At 41.9% G+C, this 23,295-nt stretch overlaps 1 protein-coding gene and 2 long non-coding RNA genes across 7 annotated transcripts in view; 1 reads left to right on the forward strand and 2 right to left on the reverse strand.

The window, feature by feature from the left end:
* Positions 1 to 854: 854 nt before the first annotated feature.
* KATNBL1 (katanin regulatory subunit B1 like 1) lies at positions 855 to 22,782 on the reverse strand. 2 transcript variants are annotated; one of them, XM_081887304.1, is made up of 10 exons: positions 22,227 to 22,767; positions 12,485 to 12,612; positions 10,628 to 10,668; positions 9,696 to 9,978; positions 9,327 to 9,445; positions 8,878 to 8,928; positions 8,703 to 8,792; positions 6,807 to 6,896; positions 4,906 to 4,999; positions 855 to 2,246 (listed from the first exon to the last, which is right to left on the reverse strand). In XM_081887304.1, the coding sequence occupies exons 1-10, from the start codon at positions 22,324 to 22,326 to the stop codon at positions 2,214 to 2,216; spliced, it is 1,029 nt and encodes a 342-aa protein (XP_081743430.1). In that variant the 5' UTR covers positions 22,327 to 22,767; the 3' UTR covers positions 855 to 2,213. The 2 variants fall into 2 exon arrangements, 1 of the variants encoding a protein (XP_081743430.1); XR_014162686.1 differs by lacking the exon at positions 855 to 2,246 and adding an exon at positions 3,011 to 3,206 and having other exon boundaries at positions 3,993 to 4,999; positions 22,227 to 22,782.
* LOC309356398 overlaps positions 10,675 to 23,295 on the forward strand; it is a 69,860-nt gene continuing 57,239 nt past the window's right edge. Inside the window, exons 1-3 of one of the 4 annotated variants that reach the window (XR_014162762.1) lie at positions 10,684 to 11,137; positions 12,529 to 12,630; positions 17,860 to 18,095. This is a non-coding gene — a long non-coding RNA (uncharacterized lncRNA). Of the gene's footprint in view, positions 11,138 to 12,528; positions 12,631 to 16,985; positions 17,074 to 17,688; positions 18,096 to 23,295 lie in introns of those variants that run through there. The other 3 variants (XR_014162763.1, XR_014162764.1, XR_014162761.1) reach the window with 3 other exon arrangements.
* Positions 15,772 to 16,979, reverse strand: LOC309356590. The gene is made up of 2 exons (XR_014162869.1): positions 16,513 to 16,979; positions 15,772 to 16,284 (listed from the first exon to the last, which is right to left on the reverse strand). It is a non-coding gene; the product is annotated as an uncharacterized lncRNA (long non-coding RNA).

Consider the following 23,295-nt stretch of genomic DNA (forward strand, 5'->3'; position numbering starts at 1 on the left):
TCTCACCATACTTTGTCCCTCGGCAAGCTTACCACTTTTCCATGACTTTCAGTATCACCTATACAGTGGTACCTCGGGTTACATACGCTTCAGGTTACAGACTCCGCTAACCCAGAAATAGTACCTCGGGTTAAGAACTTTGCTTCAGGATGAGAACAGAAATCGTGCTCTGGTGGCGCGGCAGCAGCGGGAGGCCCCATTAGCTAAAGTGGTGCTTCAAGTTAAGAACAGTTTAAGGTTAAGAACAGACCTCCGGAACGAATTAAATACTTAACCCGAGGTACCACTGTACATTGATGACACTCAGCTCCATCCCTCTCATCCAATTCTCCACCTCCAGCTGCCTCTCTAGTGTTTCTGTGTAATCTACTATAGTATTACCTTGGATTTAAAATCTAAGCAGAAACCCCTTAAAACCAGAATCTAGGCAAGTATTCTGTAACATAGGGGAGAACGTATGATTTAAACAAGCCTCTATTTCCTGTTATTTCAGTACACTACTGACATTCTTAATGCATCTGACCCTAAGGACGTAAGACCATCTCCTCACAGCTATAAGGCCTTGTAAACCAAGACAAGAGAATTAGGCCTTCTTGGTTTTCCTCCCCTTCCCCCTTGATTTACTGAAGCTTGGTATAAATTGAGGCAAGTGTCTTTACAGTACACTTATATAGAGAAATATTGCTTCCTTGCTTTTGACCATAAATGTTCTCATGGCACAATACATGAAAAGAGACCTATTTCTAACAGTGTATAGAAGCAGCTGGTGTATAATCACAAAGCACACTGAAGACCAAAATTACCGGTAAATCCGGTGATCAACTTGGTTGGCATGCTGCAAAAATACATTTCAATTTGTTTTGTGCACAGCTGGCACTCGATAGAATTTTATTTAGACAAACATATTTACTAGTAACATAAGACACAGGTGCCATCCCACAAACCCATCAACCTGTTTTCCTTTTTTAATATAGCTGATAAACCATAGCAGATTGAACTAAAATATCGCAAATGAGCAAAACGAAACACAACTGTAAACTTTTGCACTGGATGTATTGCATTAATCTTCCAGTTAAGATTAAATGTTAAGTCAGGAGTATGGCAACTACATTTGCAAGAGCTGCGGCAATATTAATTAGAGGAGGTAGCAGATGCATTGTCAAATCTGAAAAGCATAGGCCTACCATGGCCGTAAACATTTCTAGGAGCTTGGAGTTATAAATATCAGAAGATGTCCTAAGCGGAGTGAGAGAACCAGGTAAAGTTATGCGAACTTAATTAAAGCAGTAGTAACATTTAGTATGTTTACTCGACACATTTAAATGAAACACAACAGAATATATTAGAAAATTTAAGTATTAAAAATGCTAGGTGTACATATTCACCATTTTGCTAACAACCTCCCTCTATGCCTAAATTTTAGTACTCTTAGGTCACACAGGTATTTAAGTAGTCAGTCAGTGGAAATATCCACTTAAATATATTTAAGTGTGCAAAATGTTTCAAAATGATTTGTACACAATTTGTGTAAACACCCTGATTTTTAATAAAGAGTTTCCATCCCTCTATACAGCATCTTTATATATTGGCTATAATGGTTTCTTACTACATTGGCTATTTGCAATACTAGTAGTTAAGGCCCCTTGCTATATACAGTTTCTCAGTAGTGCAACAAAAATAGTCTTTAATATCTTGATTAATATAGCAGACATATATCAGAGTTTCAATACAGCAAAATTGCAAAATTTCATAATATCTTGAAAATATACACATTTTTACAATTCATAAGAAAAACAAAGTTTAAAAAATATTTATGGCGACTGGTCTCTTGTGGTTCCTAGTAACTGGTTCTGCAATTCTGTCTTCACAATTAAGTTTTGCTGTTTTATACCATTATGCAGTAGAAACACTTTCATGACTTCATCCAGTAACTGAACAATCCCAAAATGCAGCAAAGGCATACGTAGAGTTTTCATAGTGCACTTTCACCTCATTGAAGTAAAGGTTGCTCCTATTAAAAAAAATTCCACTTCAATGTGAAGCAGATGGATTTTAGTGGTTGAATTAAACAGTCTGGCGGTCTAGTCCTCTCCTGCCAAAGACAGTTCTCAGAAGAGATGTCCTTTTGGAAACAGTACATAGTTCAGGATTACTTGAAGGGCTTCTTAGCCAACACACACTACATGTACACATACACTTGTCCTCCAGGAATGTCAGTGCAGCTGTGATAAATAAGCATCCACATCCTTAAAAAAAAGAGAGAGAAAAATTAGTTCAAAGAGCCATTCACTGCACAAAGTAGGGCTAGAATCTAAGAAGAGGCAACCACTGACTGTTTGAATTGATGCAGCCATGTATCATTTGCTTCTGGACAAAAATGTCACTTTTGAAGAATCTCTTTTACATAGATATTGCTAGAATTTAGTGAAAGTGTTCTACATGAGTATCTCACCTTGCTCATAGAAAGCCATAGGAATAGGAGTGTACCCCACCCCACTGCAGGCGCCACCCCAAGAATCTGAAATGTTATATGGGAATTGCTGCTCTAGGGTGAGATGCTGAACTATTCACTTCCCCTGTACAAACCGTCCCCTGCTTCTTCCAGCAATAGATGCTATGCTAAGGCACGTATCTTGGGAAATCCTTCCCTTCTGCACATGGATTCTTTTATTATCCCTTCTAGAATTGTTCCAAGCCCTTGAGCAAGTGCTATTGAAAAGAGAAAAGTGCATCTTTTGTTTTTGTGTCCTCCACTTTGGAGAGCGAGAGCGCGATACAAGCCCTCTTCAGGCATTACTGACAAAGGTTAAGTTACCATGCAGGGAGTAGGGGGAGATCAGAGAGTATACTCTAGCTCTGCCTTCCTTGTAGATGTCAACCTTGTGATATAACCCTGGAAAGCTGGGGGGTGGGTACCAAGAATGGCCAAGAGGGGACAAGTGCACTGAGATGCTGTCAGTCGTTTTGCACTCTGAACATGCTTAGAAACACCGGGCCCATAACCGGCTCTGACCTCCCTTTGTTGCCTCAGCCTGATCCTCAGACCCTTGTTGGTATAAAAGAGTCCACGAGAAGAATATCCTTGCAGAGTACTTTCTGCTTTTATTCTTAAAAGGCTTTCTGCAAAAGCGACTGACCAACTGTACACACAACACTATCAGCTTTCACTAACCAACCAACCCAACCACAAACTAACATTTCTCACTCTATATACAGTGGTGCCCCGCAAGACGAACGCCTCGCAAGACGAAAAACCCGCTAGACGAAAGGGTTTTCCGTTTTGGAGGCGCGTCGCAAGACGAATTTCCCTATGGGCTTGCTTCGCAAGACGACAGCCCATAGGGAAATCTCCGGGACAGTGGGGAAGCGCAGCGCGTCTTCCCCGCTGTCCTCGGACCTCCTCCAAAGCCTGGCGGCGGGGCGGGGACACCTCCTCCCGCCGCCGGGCTTCGGAAGGATGCCCCGATGCCGGGCGGCGGGGCGGGAAATCCTCCCTCCGCCGCCCGGCATCGGAACGATGCCCCGATGCCGCCCGGCTTCGGGGCGGGAAAGCCTCCCCCCGCCGCCCGGCTTTGGGGCGGGAACGCCTCCCCCCGCCGCCCGGCATCGGGGCATCGTCCCGATGCCGGGCGGCGGGGCCGCAAAGCCTGGGCGCGCTGGCAACTCTCCGCAAGGAGCGCTCCCGCTGCTTGCGGAGAGGTCCGCGAAGCCTGTCCTGGACCTCTTCTGAAGGCAGGCGGGGGGCAAAAGTCTTTGTCCCCCCGCCTGCCTTCCCAGGGGCTTTTAAATCGCCCCGGACAGCGGAGAAGTCCTCCGCTGTCCCGGGCGATTTTAAAATGCCGCCCGCCAGAAGAGGTCGGGGGAAGGCGGTTTCCATAGGAACGCATTAATTGATTTTCAATGCATTCCTATGGAAAACCGTGCATCGCAAGACGAAAAACTCGCAAGACGAAGAGACTTGCGGAACGAATTAATTTCGTCTTGCGAGGCACCACTGTATACAACCTGGTGTAGGCCGCTAACTCATGCTGACCCAGCTTTTTAAGCATTAAAGAAACAGCGGCCAATTTTTAGCCGTGACAGCCCCCTCATATGTGGCAACTTAATAACACCTGAAGTCTGCAGGCAGGAGGAGCTTCAGTAATGCATGGGCAAGGATAAAATTCTTTCCTCCTCAACCATGCATGTTTCTTTCATGAGAGCTGGTGCGGAATCAGCGCTAGGAAACTGAGACAGAACCAGAAAGTCTCTAGTTTGAATTTCACCTGTACAAGGAGCTCACTAAGCTGATTAAGTACTTCACACTCGATCTCAGCCCTCTATCTGCAATACAGACATAATACTACAATTGCTTCTCACAGGGCTATGGCAAGGTTGACAAGATAATGTGAAGCCTTTGGAATTGCTTCAAGGATTGTTATGATTATGTCTTCTCTTCCTGTTCATTTGAGCCACGTACACGGCTCCCTCCTCTAATAGAAAGGAAAGCATTTGATACTTCTGCAGCTGGTCCAGAATAAAGAAAACAAGGATCAGGCTGATGATCAAGCAAAAGAGCCAAGGGATGAGAAATGGTTACCAAGCAAAGACTGAGGAGCAGACCCACAATAAAGAATAAGCCAAATTTATTCAATCCAACTTACTAATGGGCTACTTTAAAAGTGACAAAGACTGAGGAGAGCAGGAGCAGTTTGATGAATTAATACAAGGGGAAGTCACCCCAATACTTTGCAGGCCCCAGTCACATTAACTAAACAAAGAGAAATAGTTGGTTGCTGCTTACATAGAGAATCAGACTTCCGAATGCTTAGTAGCACCCCACAAAATAAATCAGCTCACTACAACTTAACTGTAATGGAGGCTGTATAACATTGAGACCACGAAAGAACACCACAAACACATTACCTTTGCTATATTACCCGTATATCCTGGAACCAAAGTAAGATGATTTTCTTGCTTCCACAATCCACTTAATTGTGTCTTTAAAATCTGAATATTTCTATGAAAGAAAGACACATGGAATTATATTTTGGGTATCCCTAAAATTGAGCACCCCTTTACTATGGTAGTTTTTCCAACTTCAGTTCAGGAAATTAAAAATACATATAGGTAAAAGCTAAAAATATTTTTTCAAAGATTGGGGGGGGATCTTAGTCTAAGGAGAAAGTTCTCCCAGTTTTTATGGATAGAACTGTTAGTTAATAGAGAAAGCAAAATGTAATGAAACATCCTGGGAGAAAAAGAATCTCAAACTATATTGTTTAATTTGATCGATTTCAGTGCTGCTCCAAGCAATCTGACCCCAAAAATCTAGTTCTGACCTGAGAACAGGAGGGTACATTGTAGTGATTTTAAAAATATGTAAAAAATGTTTCAGGCACTCAATTTTTTAATGATTTCCTCAATAATCCAGTTGTTAAAATTATTGCTAGTGCTTTGATTAGGGCTTTATCTTTCAAATAATCACCCCAAATGCATTTAGACCCCCCCGCCATCAAAACACATTATCTACATCTGCAATTGAGATGTGGGATATTTTAAATATTGTCTGGTGGTTTGATTCTACATATATTATTTAAGGAAATTTTTTTTTAAAATGTTTTAAAGAAACCAACTGAATATACTGAAAAACCTATTGTCCTATATCATGCTAAACTATCCCATTCAGTTGGAAGCTTCTTGCATTTCTGATCCAGGCTCATGAACACGTTAGTAGGTATTAACAGATTTAAACTATGCTACATACTTACTATATGTTTAATATAATTTTTCCTGTCATAGCTTCCGCCAAAGAATGCCAAGAACTGTAGTTTGAAGAGCTTCTGAGATGATCCTATTAGAGATCACTGTCTCCTCAGAGAACCAGTTTTCCTCAAAGCTGAATGGCATGTTAAAGCAGTTTAAGTCTATAGTGTGGACATGTCCTTAGACATATTTTCATTTAGTCCATGGATTATTCTATTTTCAAAAATAAACTTGTAAAACTAGGTTTTCAATGTGTGTGTATGGGGGGGGGGGAATATAGCAAAATATTTTTAAAGCATTCAAAGACAGTGAAGTATCCCTGCGTTTTTGCAACAACAGCCAATTTCAAGCAGTTACCTAATAAGTTACAAAACCATATTTTTCTTTTGAAACACTAGTTGCCATATTCTTTCAACATTTTATTAAAAGAAGATCTGAGATTAAATTAAACTCTCTTTTACAAAGCCTCAGTTGTGTATTAAAGCTGAAGTATTTTATGTTTGTAAACTGCCATGGGGCTCCTTTGAGGGCCACAAGGTAGCATATAAATATTTTTATAAAGACTAACAAATTCAATATTTGGGGCCCTTTCACTGATGCCCACCCAATTGTGCAATGGATTTCTGCTTGCGTAATGGGACGTACCCTTCATCTCTCTTCCCTATAACCTGCTGGTGAACCCGCCCCCCCCAAAAAAAAAATCTGGTCCAGAAGAAGGGAAGAGAAGAAGAAATCACACAACATGAGTGGAAGTTAACAGCATAATATCTGTAAATGTCTTGACATCATCTCCTATGAACAATGACTGCCACTCTATTACAGTTTCTAGCTATAAACCATGCTTGGAGTTTGACATTTTAAGAATATTACTTATAGTACACTGTGGGTATTAGATTAAACAAAGCATTTCCAGGTACTATGGCTGTTTCAACAATTGCTAATCTGCAAAGCCTTGGAATGTTCTGCAGCTGTAAAGCAAAAAACAGAGTGAATTTAAAAAGCAAGAAATGTAAGTCATATTAAGTGCCATACTGTCATGAGCTTTAAAAAGCATAACTTACCCATCCTCTATTTTTTCTGCATGGGCAGAAAGCTCTGGCCACCACCTCTTAATAACAGCTTGGAGCCAATTTAAGCCAACGATCACATATCTGAAATGATTTTATTTTGAATTACAAAAAATGCTGCAGAGGAGTTTAAACCCAAGAAGACAGAAAATTTGTTTGCAAAATGTTCCTCCATAGAAACAGGAGGAAAATGGAATTAAGAAAGCTGTTACAGAAGGAACTTTCCACAATATGTGAATAAGTGCCATAGGCATTTTCTCCTCATAAGCAAAGTAGAAGAGTTTTGCTTCATACACTAAATCCAATTGATTACTTTATTTGGTACTTGGGAGGAATTTTGTTCTGGATTGCTTTGGCTAGCTACCTGAGGGTTTCATTCTTTGTGCATCTTTCTTTGTAAACGGGATTAAGCAAAATGAATCTATTGCTTGATTAGAGCTACAGGTGGCAACCTTTTTTGCACATATCAATTAGCCTTGCATATCATTTTATAAATAATAAGTCTTAAATCAATTTACTATATAAATACAATAAATCATAAATGAAAATGTATAAACCAATACACAATATCAATACAGTAACAATGATAAAACCCCACCAAAGCTTGGATTAAGTAACTATAACATCAATATAATCAAAACTGCCCATATACCTGGGAGAATGAAAATGCTTTAACCTGGCACTGAAATTACAGCAAAGTGGGCACCAGGAGTATCCCCCTGGGAGCAACATTCCAAAGACTGGAGGCAGCTATTACAGAGAAGACTTGCAGTGCTTTTTTGGCTGGGGGGGGGGTAGGGTGGAGAGATGGAAAAACAGAGAAGAGCCTCAGATGGCAAACACAGTGTCTGAGAGGGTTCATATGAGACAAAGTGGTCCTTTAGGTAAGTGGGTTCTGACCTGCATGGAACTTTAATAATGGTGAAAACCAGTGCTTTGAACTGAGCTCAGAAGCTAGTTGAAAGCCAATGCAGTTGGGCCAAAACAGATGCTCTAGGTTTACGCCTTCCAGTTTTTGTTAACAGTCCGGCATTTCAAACAGTCCTCAAAGGAAGCCCCACATACAACACATTGCAGTAATCCAGCCTAGACCAGAATGTAGACAGCTGAAGTAAAGCTATCCCCATCCAGAAAAGGTCATAGTTGGACAACAGCCAAAGTTGATGAAAGATACTCTATCCCATGGATGTCACGTGGGCTTCTAGTAGCAATGTTGGAGCTAAGAATACCCTCAAGATGTGGACCTGCTTCTTCAGGGAGAGTGAGATGGCATCCAGAACAGGATCCACTTCACTCATCCAGTCAGAGGAATCAACTTGCAGTGTCTCAAATCTTGTCTCAAATCAGATTCAGTTTATTGGCTCTCGCCTAGTCCATTACTGAGGCCAGACAGCATATCCACTGCCACACCTACTCGAGCTATAAAGGAAAAACAGTGCTGCGTGTGATCAGTAGTGATGGCAGCACACTCTAAAACTCTGGATAATTCCCACTCGGCTGTATCATAAAGACGCCAAATAGAATGGATTCTAAGACTGAACCCTGTAGAGCTCTTGACCATGGCATTGTTCTGGAGTTGGCAATCCAGATAGGAGCAGAACCGCTGCAAAATAGTGCCTCCAGCTCCCGTCCTGGCTAGGCACTCTAGAACAATGTCATTGTCAAGAATACCGGAGGAAGAGAAGTCTCAGTAGGAAGAGACTCCCGCCCTGTTTTTCTCCCAACACAGGCCATTATCTAGGGTGACCAAGGCAGTCTCAGTACTGAAGCCCGCAGGCCCCTTAGCACAAAGAGGGCTTAAAAAATTGGACCGGCCAGTGAAAGAAGATTAACCTTTACTTTGTCAGCATCTAAACATTCATATGAAGAGAATTTTATTTTAAAACTTACTCTTCAAATTTGCTCTTAAGCAGTGATCTAACTAATGGTAGAAGGTCTACACAGCAGCCCACAGAAATATATGGTTTTTCTTCCTGTAAACTGAAACAAGATAATGTCAGTATACATAAACTTGCTCTTATAAATCTGAGCTCCACAAACCCCTACCCCTAGGTGTATTTTTTACCTGCTGGTAAGAACAGGAAGGCAGTCTACCACTACACCCAGATCTTGTATCCTGGAAACATCAGTAAAAAAAAAATGTACACTATTAGACACAGCTCTATGTAATTCTTCTAGACTTGAAACTTTTAAGCTCAGGAATTCATGAGCCAGCACATGCATTTAAATACAGCAGACTAAGAATAGCTGCAGTAAAAAAAGAAAAGAGAAAAGACAACATGCTAACTTTACACAGCATCTGTATTTGAGTCCAACAAGTTTTAGAGTCCTGCTGTCTTCTTTCAGTGGATACTTGCAAAAGTAGTACATGGGCCAATGAGGTGAATGGGAGGTCTGTGCATGATTTCTACATTCCCATCCAGCCCTCTGCCTCTGAGGGAGTGGGAATCCTCCACATACAAGCACTGAAACCATTGTGGACTGGATTATACCAGTAATATTTTTCATATTTACCTTATTAAATAGGCTACGAGCTCGCTTATACTTCTTCTCCTCCAGAAAGTTAAAGCTACATTCAACCGGAGGTTTCTGCTGAAGAGAACCTGTGCCATAGTATCATGATCTTCTGAAACCTAGAGACATGGGAACAATTTAGCCACTATGAACCAACAACTGTCAACCTATACTGCTTGTATCCTGCTGGTTCTCATTACCATTACCAGCTATCATGTACAGTTCCTTACAGGCTATCTGACCAACATTTTAAAATATAATGGTTACAAAATCCAAGCCCTACTAAACAACTAAGACTGGAAGTAAGCCAGCAATCTTAAGATTCCAGCTTTTCATTTTAAAACAAGTATCACGTAACATTTAACTTACCTCTGAAAAAAATCCACTGTACTTTGATGATGGACTTTCTGTTTGAGATCGGCCAGAATCACTGGAGTTTAGTAAGAAAGTACGACCGTCAGCAGGCAGTTTTGCTGGCAGATCAGCTGCACATGCCAGTTCATTTTCCTTATTTGCCATGTCACGGCTCTTGACTTTCGGGAGCTGTTTCTTTCTGAAACAAGGCTTTGGAGTATAATAGTGAGCTTTTCTTCTGCAATATACTACTTTGAACAGAGGATGGGGGCTGGTCAATGTTTGCCCAGCAGTTGTTCTGCAAAAAGAAAACAATGAGTTTAGATTAGTATCTAGTCAAAATCATTAAGTATAGTGCATGCTGTGTTATGATATTTTACAGTAAGATTTTATCTACCATAGTAGCATCCTGCATTGAGTTTTATATTTTGTATTCAAGGAGGACTGAACTGACACAATTTAAATCTGCAATCTGACTTACATGAGAAACACTTTTATCAATTACTTTGGTAATATGAGTGTCAGGATCTGAACAATCTTTAATGTATCATACTGATGCAAAATGGGCACTTGGATAGTGATGCGGGGGTATTAAACACTGCATTAACTCATTTACTAGAAAGCCAAAGATACTGGTCCAGTTCACACATAATGCTAACCCAAACCATGGCTAAACGCAAACATGCAAGCATGTAAAAACTGTGGCTGCTTTGCCCCTCCCCAAGTCATTCTGCTGTTACATAACCCAGAGCTAAGCCATGGTTTGCTTTGCTCCAGACAAACCAAGTGGTAACTAAAAAAACCCCGAGTTATTGCTAAACTAACTTCTAAGAAACTGGGCTAAAAGATGCTCATTCAATATTCTTCACTGATAATCGGAAAAGGGACTTGTCTAAATTGATCAGTTGTAGAATTCTGTCTCCAAGATTAAGAGAAGCAGCTCTTACCTGCCTGTGGAAGAAGCCAAATGTTTTGCAGATTTCTTACCCTAGAAATAAACAGCATATATGTTATAAGCAAGAATGAAAAAAAACATACTATTAATTTTCTATGTGTCTGATTTTCTGTTTTTTTCCTCCTTGTTTCAATTGTTGTATACAACAAGCATTTGGGGAAAATACATTTATGGCTGCTCTGAGCATCTAGCTGAAGGACATGATATTGTGACATCCATGGCAAGAGGTGGGATTATGACATCAGAGAAAACTTTGTATTACAACCTGTGTTATAATATCAGTCTTTACTAATAAAATGTGGCGGAAAGAGTACACTTGATTGCCAGGGTCTTAGATAAGTCTGCCAACAGCTTGAGAAGGTAATATGGTAGAGGATGATTTCTTCAGCACACCAAGTGAGCTATTATCTGTCATATTATCAATATGTTTATAGTGAGACTGTTCAGCATTTGAATGTTCTAACATTTGATATTCTGACTCATCGGGACTCCCCACAAAAAGGTAAGGTATCAATACAAACCACTTTTCTGCTGCTACCTTTGGTGTTATAAATTAAAAGGGCATTTTCACTCACACTCCTTTTGGTAGTGGACAGCATGGTTTTGGAAGAAAATGGTTTCTCATGTTTTAACTGTGTTGCTATCAAACATGTAGAATTCATCACCTATCCCCATTGCTTTTAATTTGTTTAGGCTCTTTTTTGTGCTTTTCACATTTTACCCCAAATGTGGAAAGCTTCCTTCTTCAACTGAATGCACAATCACAATCATGCTCCATGAATTGAATCACCTCAGACTGACTCAAAATAATGCAAGAGTGCAATAGATGGATGGGTTACAAGGAGGGGTGTAGAAGGAAAAAGAAGCTATTTGTCAAGTAGATCTTACCCCTGAAGGTTCAGTTATAAAGAAGGGCTCATGCTAATGCAATACTACTTGGCAAATTAGTGAGAACACCTTCCCCATGTTGAAATGGGTAGATAGGTAGATCTATCAGAATATTTCTAGAAATTAGCAGCCATTTTCTGTATTTGCCTCTTCTGGATGGGCTAAGCATGTTCTTTCTAAGCCCATCATTTCATTCTGTTTAGAAACATAAGCTAGTGAATCATGACAACCACACACTCTTTATATATAAGACAATATTTATGAAGGTTGTCAACCACACCCCCTTCACGATGGCATCTGGTTTGGCTGAAGTGGTTCTTATACATGTTGTCAGTGATGTGGAGCAGCAAGTTTTCCAGTGCTTATTTTTTCTCATGGAAATTTTTCTATTTTATAAATTCATTGGTAACAATGAATGGATGCCAGTTTAATATAGAATATTTGGCAGCCTTGACTGTTTTAATGTTTTTTCTCTTTGTTTACTAAATACAAATAAAATAAACACGTTATATTATATAACTCTCTAGGGCAGGCTGTCTCAACCTTGGGTCCTCCAATGTTGTTTGACTACAACTCCCATCATCTCTAGCTAGCAGGACCAGTGGTCAAGTATGATGGAAATTGTAGTTCAACAACTAGGGACCCATGGTTGAGAAAGGCTGTCCTAAGGTGCCTGGAAATTTCCCAATGCAAGGCTGATAAAAAAATAAATAAAAATAGAACAGTTATACGTGTTTTATAATTCTAATAGTTTTATTTGTTTTTATAAACTGTAAATAAAAAACCAACTGGAGCTACTGGGTATTTGTTGCTCTTGCTGATTATAATATTGGAACTAATGACCCTTTACAGCTCTGAATGGGAGGTCACGCACAACACACAACACAACAATAGAACTAGCTGTGTATGTCTTGCATTAGAAAACTAGTTATATGATCTAGATGAAAATGTAAAAGCTTACCTCCTTCATGTTCTCATTAATGGAATAAGAACTCCTTTTTCTAGGGAGATCAACAGGACGACCGTCACTATACAATAGCATTCGTTTTCTAACATTTTGGGCTTCAGTTGCCATAATATCCAAAATCCCTGGTTTTCAAGACAAAGGTAAAGTTAATTTTCATTCTTAACATTATCTGTCAATCCCACAGTAATCTGAATGAGATTTAATGAAGACATTATTTATTTAGCACATTAGATGCAATCTACAGGGAAGTCTATAAAACTGTATCAGCTGTAAGTGATAAATACTTAACTAATACATGTCCTGTGGATACTATGATAGAGATTTTGAAAAACCTCATCAGGACACCTGAAGTTTATTATTATTTAAATATTTATACACTTTCTAAAAAACACAGCAAGGTGCTGAACAACATGGAATATTCACACAATTAAGATTCAAAATATGTCAATGCACATTGGTTAATTCAGTCTAAAGATCTGGTAACACCTAAGGCCAATCTCACTGCTGCCATCATAAAAAAAAAAATCTTCAAATGGATCCATCAGGATACTATTATCTGCCATAGGCTATACAGTGCCAACCTTTTAACTAAGCGCTTGACAGTTTCTTCTCTTCAGCACTTGCTTACAACTCCTCAGTTAATAAATAACTAATATAAATTGGTTTCAGAAACATAAGAACCACAGACTATTTGAAGTCTAGCATAAAGGCCATTAAGTTTGGTATTTTATTTTTAATAAATCAGCATTAAATAAAATTAGTTAGTGATTTGTGGTCCTCATCTCATAAGCTTTTGTTTCCTTCTCTCAAAATAATCCCTGGGATTACTTATAAATCAATTTCGGATCTGCCCAACCATCCTCTGGAGCCTAAGGTAGAAGCATACTATGGAGGGCAATGTTCCATTGCAAAGATGCTTTGTGCACAGTCTATAAATAGGTAATCAGCTCTTCAGTCTTACTGGACTGAAGTACAGCTGCTGCTGCTTCCTTAAAAATGCTCCTTCAGAACAAGTGCATTAGGTAAAGAAAACAGGAAAGTAGAAATTCACACCAATGTAATACCTTTTTCTGAATGTTAATATCCATGCAGCATTACAGAAGTACTGCACAAACCATCTGGTTTACCTATCCTGACCACTTTATTGCACAGAATATCACAATGTGACACAGTCTAGTTCAGCCTTCTATGTAAGTTACTAACTTGCAAAAATGTTATTAGCCTGCTGGGGGCTGGCTGGAAAGATGCACAGCATTTCTAAGCCAGGTGGGAAAGAGGGCTGGAGTGTTTCATCTCTCTTCCATCAGCCTACTCAATTGCCTGAGCAGAATTCTTGGTCACCTACAGCAGCTACCAAACTAGGGCTCAAATACTAGAGTGAGGGCATAACCCAGTGAATATGTAAAGAAGTCTTTAAAATACAGCGGTACCTCTAGTTGCGGACTTAATCCGTTTCGGGGTGCTGTTCGCACCCCAAAAAGTCCGCAACTAGAGCGCCTCTTCTGCACATGTGCGTGGCATGATCAAGCACTTCTGCGCATGTGCAGGTGGCGAACCCGGAAGTAAACACTTCCAGGTTTGCCACATTCGTAAGCTGAAAGTCCGTAAGAAGAGTGGAACGCAACACGAGGTATGACCGTACCAACAAATATTACAATAAAACAGTTACTAGGTACTGCTTCAGATTTGTTTGAATATCTAAGCTATAAGTGTACAGTGGTACCTTGGTTTACGAACGTAATTTGTTCCGGAAGTTCGTTCTTAAACCAAAACAGTTCTTAAACCAAGGCGTGCTTTCCCTAACGAGGCCTCCCACTGCTGGTGCCCTTCCACCGTTCAACTTCTATTCGTAGACCAAGGTAAAGTTCGCTAACCGGAACACTACTTCCGGATGCCGAGTTCTTATACCAAATAGTTCGTAAACAGGGCTGTTCTTAAACCAAGGTACCACTGGACTGCATTTTAGATATTATCAAATATTTCATTTCAAGCACTTTTGGCTCTTGGAAGACATTTGAGATATTTATATGGTTCTTAAAGTCAACACGGGGCATTTCCTCATCTTGCACAATGGGTTGCAAATTCTGTAGCTACCAATTCCTCTGTATATCCTGAAGGACCAATCTTGTTTTGAATATAGCTGTTTTGTGCAAGTGCAGTTTTGCATAAAACAGCTGTATTAGAAATAAAAAACATACATAGGTACTGTGGATGTCTTCAGCAGCCACCAGCAGAAACAGGCATGCTTATCCTCTGAGATAAATGGAAACAAAATGGCTAGTTTGCGCTCAGGCAAGGAGCAAACAGAAGTAGGTGGTGTAGCAATAGAGAAAGGACGCAAGGAAACATCACCACACATGCAAAGAACCAGAAACAAAAACATGATGTCACAGTAAGCTTCAGTATGCACCAGTGGCGTAGCGTGGGTTGTCAGCACCCGGGGCAAGGCAAGTAATTTGCGCCCCCTAACCCCCAGATGTTGCGCCCGGTGCGGCCGCCCCCCCCTGCACCCCCCACCACTGGTATGCACAGCATTCAGGTAATTGTGCATTTTTTATGTTTGATAATTGCAGATCAGGAAAACTTGGATTAAATGACCAAAACCTATAGGTTGGCAATTGGCATTTGGACAAGGATGGCACACAGATGCCAAAAAAACCCAAATAGCTCTGAATTCACATTAAACTTCAGGTGCCACATGGATGGGCCCCTCAAGTATTTGTTCATTTTATTTTTCCAGATATAACTCAAACTAACCAGATCCTAATAAATTTAGAGCACTGGAAATTAGTATTACATCAATTAACTACCATCCCCAGGCATATGTTGCAATGAGATTAGATTCCCCCCCCCCTTTCAAATTTTAATACAATTTATAAGGATAGGAGCAAAAGCTGATAAGGGCACTATTGTGCTCAAGGCAATTTGCACGCCTACTAATGCTGAGGAAATCAAACAATAAATTTAACAGTTATGTCTGAAGCTTGACTACTTCTAATATGGTATGACCATGAATTGTTTTTTCGTTTACCCCACCATTTTTACAGCTGTGATCGTTACACCATTGAAATTTGGTAAAATTGCAAAGATTACAAGTTTGATATCTAACAGCAGCTCTCAGGATGTGGCTGATGTGCTTGTATACAAAAGAAACCTCATAATGCAAAAATGTTGCTTTTAAGTAACTGTATTACTTCAGCAGCAGAAATTGGAATCAAACCTGTATTTTGGGGAAAGCATAAATCATGGTAGCACGTGTGCTTGTTGTTGTTTTTCTTCCCCAAATCAGAAAAATCCTGAATACTTTACAATGACAGTGCACTTCTGTGTACGTCTTCTCAACTGATGTCCCACTGAGTTCAATGGGATTTACTCATGTGAAGTGTGTATAAGATTGCAGCCTAAATGAAATTCAGAGCTGTTCACTCCCTCTAAATCTGCGTCTCTTTCAAAACAAAACCTTAATTATCTTAATTAGCAAATTAAAAGTTGTCTAGCCAAAATCCTCAGCTCAGCTGAAATGATTAGTTATTATCACATGAGTAATCTACTGCAGTACCAATCAGCCTTTTCACAACTGAACCCTACACCCATCAAATTAGTTATCAGAGATGGAATTCTGACACTACTTTTTGTTATCAATTCAGCTTCATACATAAATCGCTCCAGTTCCTAGAAGAGCAATCCTAGTTTATAGCACATTGTGAAAATCATATCAACATTAAGCCTATAGCAGTCTTCAAAAGATAACAATATGCAGTTTTCTAGAGCTTGGAGTAGACATACAGTGGTACCTCGGGTTAAGTACTTAATTCATTCTGGAGGTCTGTTCTTAACCTGAAACTGTTCTTAACCTGAAGAACTACTTTAGCTAACGGGGCCTCCTGCTGCCGCTGTGCCGCTGCTACACAATTTCTGTTCTCATTCTGAAACAAAGCTCTTAACCCAAGGTACTATTTCTGGGTTAGAGGAGTCTGTAACCTGAAGCGTATGTAACCCGAGGTACCACTGTATCAGAAAACCTGGTGCTTGAGTTTGTTTATTTCATTTGGGTGGGCGGGAGACACCTCTCTGGCTCATGGATCAAATATCGTCCTCCAGTTCTCTCTATCAAGCTCTTAAGCCGGCTTCCTCCACCTCGGCCCTCCAGATGTTTTTGGCCTACAACTCCCATGATCCCTAGCTAGCAGGACCAGTGGTCAGGGATGGTGGGAACTGTAGTCTCAAAACATCTGGAGGGCCGAGGTTGAGGAAGCCTGCACTTGAGACACTCTCAAGCACAAATCCCTCACTGGCCCTGTTCACTCGCGCCTTCCTCACATGCTTCTGCCTGGCTGGAATGTGCTCCTGAACCATGATATTGTATCTTGTTTTCCAGAGTAGCAGTGTGCATGTAGACATGTATGTAACTTTGGACGTTTGTGTACTGTAGGTGAATTGCAGGCTTTGTACAGAACTAAGTCACATTTGTTGCTCTGTCCAATTTTTCCTCTAGCCTTATCCATGCAGCCCCCAGAATGTCGTCCATGAGGAAATATGGCTCCTGGGCTGAATAGGGTTCCCTACCTCTGACTTACTTCCTCCTCCCTTCCAATCCCTTTCCTTCTGGGTTGTGATTTTTTAGATAGCTTCAGGTTGATCTGTAATCCACATAGTTCTCTCCCCACCCCCGCCTACCAATCAAGGGGGTACTCTGCCAATTTCACAGCTAACTATGGTTAACACTAAATGTATAGCTACAGCTGGCACCAAACCCAAGTTGGCAAACTCTTTGCAGTCTGAAATGATCAGTGGCCTTGTTTACACGTAGCACAAAACCATAATTAAATGCCTCCTTCCCTAACCTGGTACCATCTGGGTGTTTCAGACTAAAAAACTTGCATAATCTCTGACCACTGGCCATTTTGGTCGAGACTAATTGTAGACCAAAACATTTAGAAGGCTCTGATTTGGGGAAGACTGGTTTAGTACTGTGTGTTCAAGCCTTGGGCTTGTGCATTTCCCTTTACCCTCCCTTATCACACATTCAAGGAGATCAAAAGCATCCATTTCTGTTTTGAGCTAATCACAGCTTTTAAGGTCCTGACAGAACCCAGCCAAATTGTACTTAGGTAACTATGGTTTACTGTAACAAGCCAGGTTCATTAACCACAATGTTGGCTAATTTCAATAAACTACAGGCAGTTATTCTGTGACAGGCAAGTACAAGAAGATGGGTAAAGTGCTGCAATTATCCACAAGACTGTCTATATGGAATGCACATAGTAACACTTTTAAAGTAATTGATCAGGCAGCATTATATCTGAAGGGTTTCAAAAGTTAACAAAATAGACAATCCTCAGAAGAGAGACTTCATGAACTTTTTGCAGTGCACTTCCATGATGTGCATCTTTTCCTATCACCATCAGACATCTGAAGCCCAGGTTATCCTCCTTTTGGTAGATGGATGCAGGTCTTCTGCACCAAAACTGAAGGAAAGGGAAGGTCAAGAGAAGCACTAAAGTAAGCAACTTCTGGAAGTCAGGAAAAAAGCTGGCCTCACACGATTAATTAGATCATGCTGCTTTCTATGTCATCTTAAAAATAAATAAAAATCAATACTTGCCATTTTGGAAAGCATTTTTTTTTCTTGTTCAGTTTTCAAGCTAATGCCAAAGGCAGACTTGCTCCCTAAATGCAGATTTTTTTAAAAATATGGACCTTTTAAAAATACAATCTTGTACTTGCTGCCCAAAATTATATAGTCAACCAAAAACCTCACCATGTGATCACATGAAACTCAAACACTATGAGCAGCGTGTAATGTGGACAACCTATGTCTGCTTTGTAGGGGGCATCAAAAGGGGGGAAAAGAGCTAAGGAGGTTTGTGGGCTGAAGTACTTCTAAAATTAGTGAAAGTAATAAAAATGAAAAGGATAACAAAAAGGATAACAAAACACAGATAAACAGCAAAATTATTCCTTATGTTCAGGGAAGTTTTTAATATGTAATGCTGTATTGTGTTTTAATATTTGGTTGGGAGCCGCCCAGAGTGGCTGGGGAAACCCAGCCAGATGGGCAGGGTACAAATAATTTATTATTATTATTATTATTCCCAAATCCATTTATTTAATGCAGATAATCCACTGATGGTCAAGAATTTATGGTAACACATGGATAGATGTTTTCAACATAGTACTTTACCACAGAATTAAAAACCTTCTGAGAAAAATGTTAGCATCCATATGCTACAGTGATCAGTATCCCATTAAACCTGACAGTGCAAAGATTTATGCTTGCACAGTGGGAGTTCCCCCCTCTCCCTCTCTATCTGCAGCCCCTAAATCTTTTATGGATTTCCCCCTAACCACTGAGAACAGATTTGGGGAGGGCACAGGGAGCACATAGAGGGATGAAACAGAGAAGTCTTATTGTGTAAGGAGAAGTCATTGTACTGACAGGATGGTCACTTAGTGCTACATTGGATACAAGCCATGGGATATTCAACTGTGCTGTAGCACTTTTTAAAATCTTTCATGGTAAGAGAGGGATGTGCATTATCATTTCTTTAGTGGGTCAGATGAAGATCTTGTGAACCATGTGATGACGTACTGGTCACTGTAGCATAAGGACATGAGGCTTACTAATACACACCTATTAATTTGATCAACCACTTTTAAACTGACTCTCTTCAGGCACACTGACACTAGTGGCTCCCCCTCAGCATAGCAAACCATGCATTGTTGCACAGGTAAACCGGAGAGGCGGTACATGCCCTCAAGAAGTACTTGGAATAAGGATAGATTACAAAATGTAAAACATACTGAAAAAGAAAGTATGTTAGATTCTGCACATAAAGGTTGGAATACTATAATGATGATGATAATAATAATAATAATAATAATAATAATAATAATAATAATAATAATTATTATTATTATTATTATTAATTCTTTATACCCCGCCCATCTGGCTGGGCCTCCCCAGCCACTCTGGGCGGCTTCCATAAAAACCAAAAATACAGTAAAATATCACACGTTAAAAACTTCCCTGAACAGGGCTGCCTTAAGATGTCTTCTGAATGTCAGGTAGTTGTTTATCGCTTTGACATCTACTGGAAGGGCGTTCCACAGGGTGGGCGCCACTACCGAGAAGGCCCTCTGCCTGGTTCCCTGTAGCTTCGCTTCTCGCAATGAGGGAACCGCCAGAAGGCCCTCGGCGCTGGACCTCAGCATACTGGAGTTAAATCTATGGCAACATAATAATAGTGTGAACTACAGCAAAATGTTAAAGATTCTTAGGTATTGGTAGAATTAGCAAGGTCCAGCAAACAAAGTTGGAGGAATGAAACTACCTGGATGTGAAACAGGTTCAAGTTCTCCTGTTAACAGAAAGTGGCTTTGAGGAATGCCCCTGGCTATGTTTCTATTGCTCCACCTGCTATGAGTTTGGAATACTTAGGCACCTTGCATATAAAGTTTTAGGGAACTACCATCTAATCACTGTCCCACTTGCCTGACTGCATTGTCTCTAACCCTATATGATTTACTTGCATTTCCACCTTCTCATCTCCACCCCAATACACTCTTCCCCCTTGTCAAAATCTATTAAAAAATTATCCAGTAGCACCTTAGAGACCAACTAAGTTTGTTCTTGGTATAAGCTTTCATGTATATATTTCGACAGCGTCAGAACAACATGGCTACCAACCTGAATCTTCCCCCTTGTGTTACACCTCTCCCCTCCTCCAGATCGAAGAAGAAGCCACAAGGCAAAGTGAGCCCTTGCACTATTTTACACTGCATGACACTACTGGCAGGTATCTGTTATGTTGCATATTGGTCTCACGATGCCATCCTTCTGTTAAATAGGAACATCCCCTAAAATTAAGTTGCAAAGTCATTTCTTCGAACAGCTCTGAGTTACCCAAGGGTTCCCCACCCGCAAAAGCACTAATATCACCTGGTGGATTAAGACCTAAAAGGCATTGGTGCGGGTATTGTCCTGCCTAATATAGAACAGTAGAGGAACCCCATTTTAGGAGACAACCACACTATGCAAAATGAGAGTACTGGCACTGCAATTCATGGAAGGCATCATAGTTCAGGGGCAGCGCATCCACTCTGCGTGCAGATTCAATCCCTAAGCATCTCAAGGTAGTTCTGAGAGACTCCTACCCAAAATCCTAGAGAGCCACTGCCCATCGGCATAGACAACACTGAAGTTAGATGGACCAGTCTGTCCACCGGTTTCCTACGGTCCCCATTCTAAGCATGGTTACTCAGAACCTAATTTCATCCAGCCCAATAGGGTTTTACTTGCTTGTAAGAGTGCACAGGGATGCAACCTTAAACACGTGGTTGTTGTTGTTTAGTCGTGTCTGACTCTTCGTGACCCCATGGACCAAACATGTGGTACGTCCAAAATAAAGTTCCTGGTTTAAATGCAGGAGGGAAGGGAGCCTGAAAGAAAACCGGTGTGTGTGTGTGTCATCCTTCTGTCTCTCCCGAATTAGGTGCTTGAGGATTAAAAGAATAGTGCACCTCAATTTCTTCAAATAGTTTTACAGCGCATACTCACGAGCTGGGGGGTGGGGTGGGGGAATGGGGAATCCAACACAAATGCAGCCTCCTCAGCTGGCAGCATGATAGTGGGTGGCTCGCAGGCAGGTAGGAACTAGCTCACCCCCGCCCATGAGCACTCCTCCCAACATGGGAAGAGAGCGAGGTGGGCCTTCCCCGCCCAGGGCGAATGAAAGCGAGGAAGAAGCAGGGGAAGGGGCGGCGGCGGAACTGGCTCTTTCTCCCTGCGGCCCCCGCTGCTCCTTCGCACCTGACCCGGGCCTGCGTGCATCAGCAGGGAGGAAGAAGAAGGGGAACGCCTGGCTGGGACGGCCCGGTGGCAGCCACCGCCACCGCCGGCTCCTCGGCCAGGGCCCACCTGGCGGGCGACCGCTCGCTCACCTGCGAGTGCTGCTCATGGTCCAGGCGCCGCGGGTTCTGCTGCTGGACGGGCCTTAAATGGGAGTCGCCGGGCGCGGCGGCGGCGGAGTCCTAGCGCCGGGGCCCACTCGGCGTAGCGAGCGCCATTCAAACGCCGCCGCAGTGCACGCTGGGACCGGAAAGTCCGGACAGGCGGGACGGTGAGGGAGGCGCCGCCACCAGCAGCGCTGCTCCCTCCCTCCACCCCCCCTCTCTCTCTCCCCGGCTGACTCGCGCTCCGGTCACGTGCAGCGCACCCGACGCGGCGGGCCGGGGGACTTGGCCCTCGAGGCGCGCTCGGCTCTGCAAACTCGGAGATGGCGGGAGGCGGCGTGTATTGTTAAAGGAGTCAATAACGCGACTGCCTTGTTTTGCGACGAGGATAGCCCGTGGGGAACCCAGAGGCGGGTGCCTCAGGCGCCCCCGCTGCCTCCGGAGAAGTGGCAGGGAGTTCCGGGGACCTCTGGTGAGATCTCGCCGCCGTCTCTGCCGCCTCTCACTTCTCCAGCGACTGGGGTGGGAGGCACCTGCAGTGGTGCTGAGAAGCTCCTCCATTGGATGCCGGTCCAACAGGAGTACCTGCAGCCAGTCAGGGCGGACTTTGGGCTTCCGAAAGTTCAGTGGCGCCCTGTGCGAAAGCCAAAAATTGCCCCCCCTTCCTCTCTCGCCTTCCTAAGTCAAAGTTGAGGCACCTTCCCATTCTGCCTCAAGCAGCAAAATGAATTGTGCCAGCCCTGCGGTCACCACCTCCCTTCCAAGGTTGCTACGTACTGACATTCGTTAGCCAAAGGCAGCCTCCCTCTCTGGTCAACAGGCGCTTTGCTCTGTGGAGCTGTAGGAGCATGAAGTGGCTGTGGAAAGGCGCTCCTGAGCATCTTTGAGATTTCCCCGGCCAGCCTCCTGTGTAATCAGTCCTTCTTCACGTTGTCCGTGAAGCTTGCTCCGCTCCTCCTCTGTCTTGCTTTCGTGCTCATGTGCTCTTTGCCTTACAGGCAAATAGTCAGAAAGTCGTCACACCACAGGGCTTTCAGGGCTCACTGCTTCTCTAGATCCTAGTGTTCAGACATCACAGGTTCATTATACAGCACAGTCAACAGGATATTGTGCATAGTTACACTCAGAAGTCTGTCCCAGGTTAGTATCCATCTGCCTCTGGAGACAATGGAGGGTAAAGTCGAACTGTTGGAGAGTTATATAGCGCCTGTTGTGAATGTAGAGACCTATATGGGAGAGACATGTTTTGTTGCAGTTAGGGCAGATGAAAGCATCCGGTTGTGCCGATTCAGGTATACCATGGTTTTTCTTCTTTCTGTGCTCCTCCCAGTGGTCATTCCTCAATAATCCTGTATGCATAGAACTGTAACTGTAAGTGCTTTAAGAATAAAGTGGACATATTTTGGGGTGGTTAAATCAAGCATCGTTATGATGTATCGTTGTCAGATGCCTTGTTCTCTCACTGTGTGTGCTAGCCTTGTGATGTTGCATCTGCATGTGGTATTGTAAGGTAACATATGTATCATCAAGTTGCTATGCAGTGTCATGAGGTGATGAAATTCCTCTGGTGACTAAACATCCTGAAAAGTAATTTGTTGTATTTGTGAACAATGGGCATACTATCCATAGATTTCCAGGTATTCAAAACTAGTACAGAATCCAGTGAAAAGGCTTCCTTTATGGTATTTCTAGAGACTGAGACTCAATCCCTGTACATTTAATGTCAGGCAACACCCTATAGTCACAGAGTGCTTTCATTTCAGAATCAGTTGTGCTGTGGGCAAGATCAGGGTCCCTAACCAGGTGATCAGGATAATGTAACTCTTGTGTTACTGAAGGAAACTTCAAAT

The sequence above is a fragment of the Podarcis melisellensis genome, assembly GCF_964234715.1.
Source record: "Podarcis melisellensis genome assembly, chromosome: 1".
NCBI classification, from domain to species: Eukaryota; Metazoa; Chordata; class Lepidosauria; order Squamata; family Lacertidae; genus Podarcis; species Podarcis melisellensis.

What these genes read in the sequence shown, in the direction of transcription:
- KATNBL1 (XM_081887304.1), bottom strand. Translation starts at nt 22,326, where the DNA reads ATGCTCAGGAGCGCCTTTCCACAGCCACTTCATGCTCCTACAGCTCCA. An exon ending in TTAATGAGAACATGAAGGAG is followed by an intron (nt 10,669 to 12,484) that starts GTAAGCTTTTAC and finishes GTTTATTTCTAG; the next exon opens with GGTAAGAAATCTGCAAAACA. An exon ending in CTTCCTGTTCTTACCAGCAG is followed by an intron (nt 8,793 to 8,877) that starts GTAAAAAATACA and finishes ATCTTGTTTCAG; the next exon opens with TTTACAGGAAGAAAAACCAT.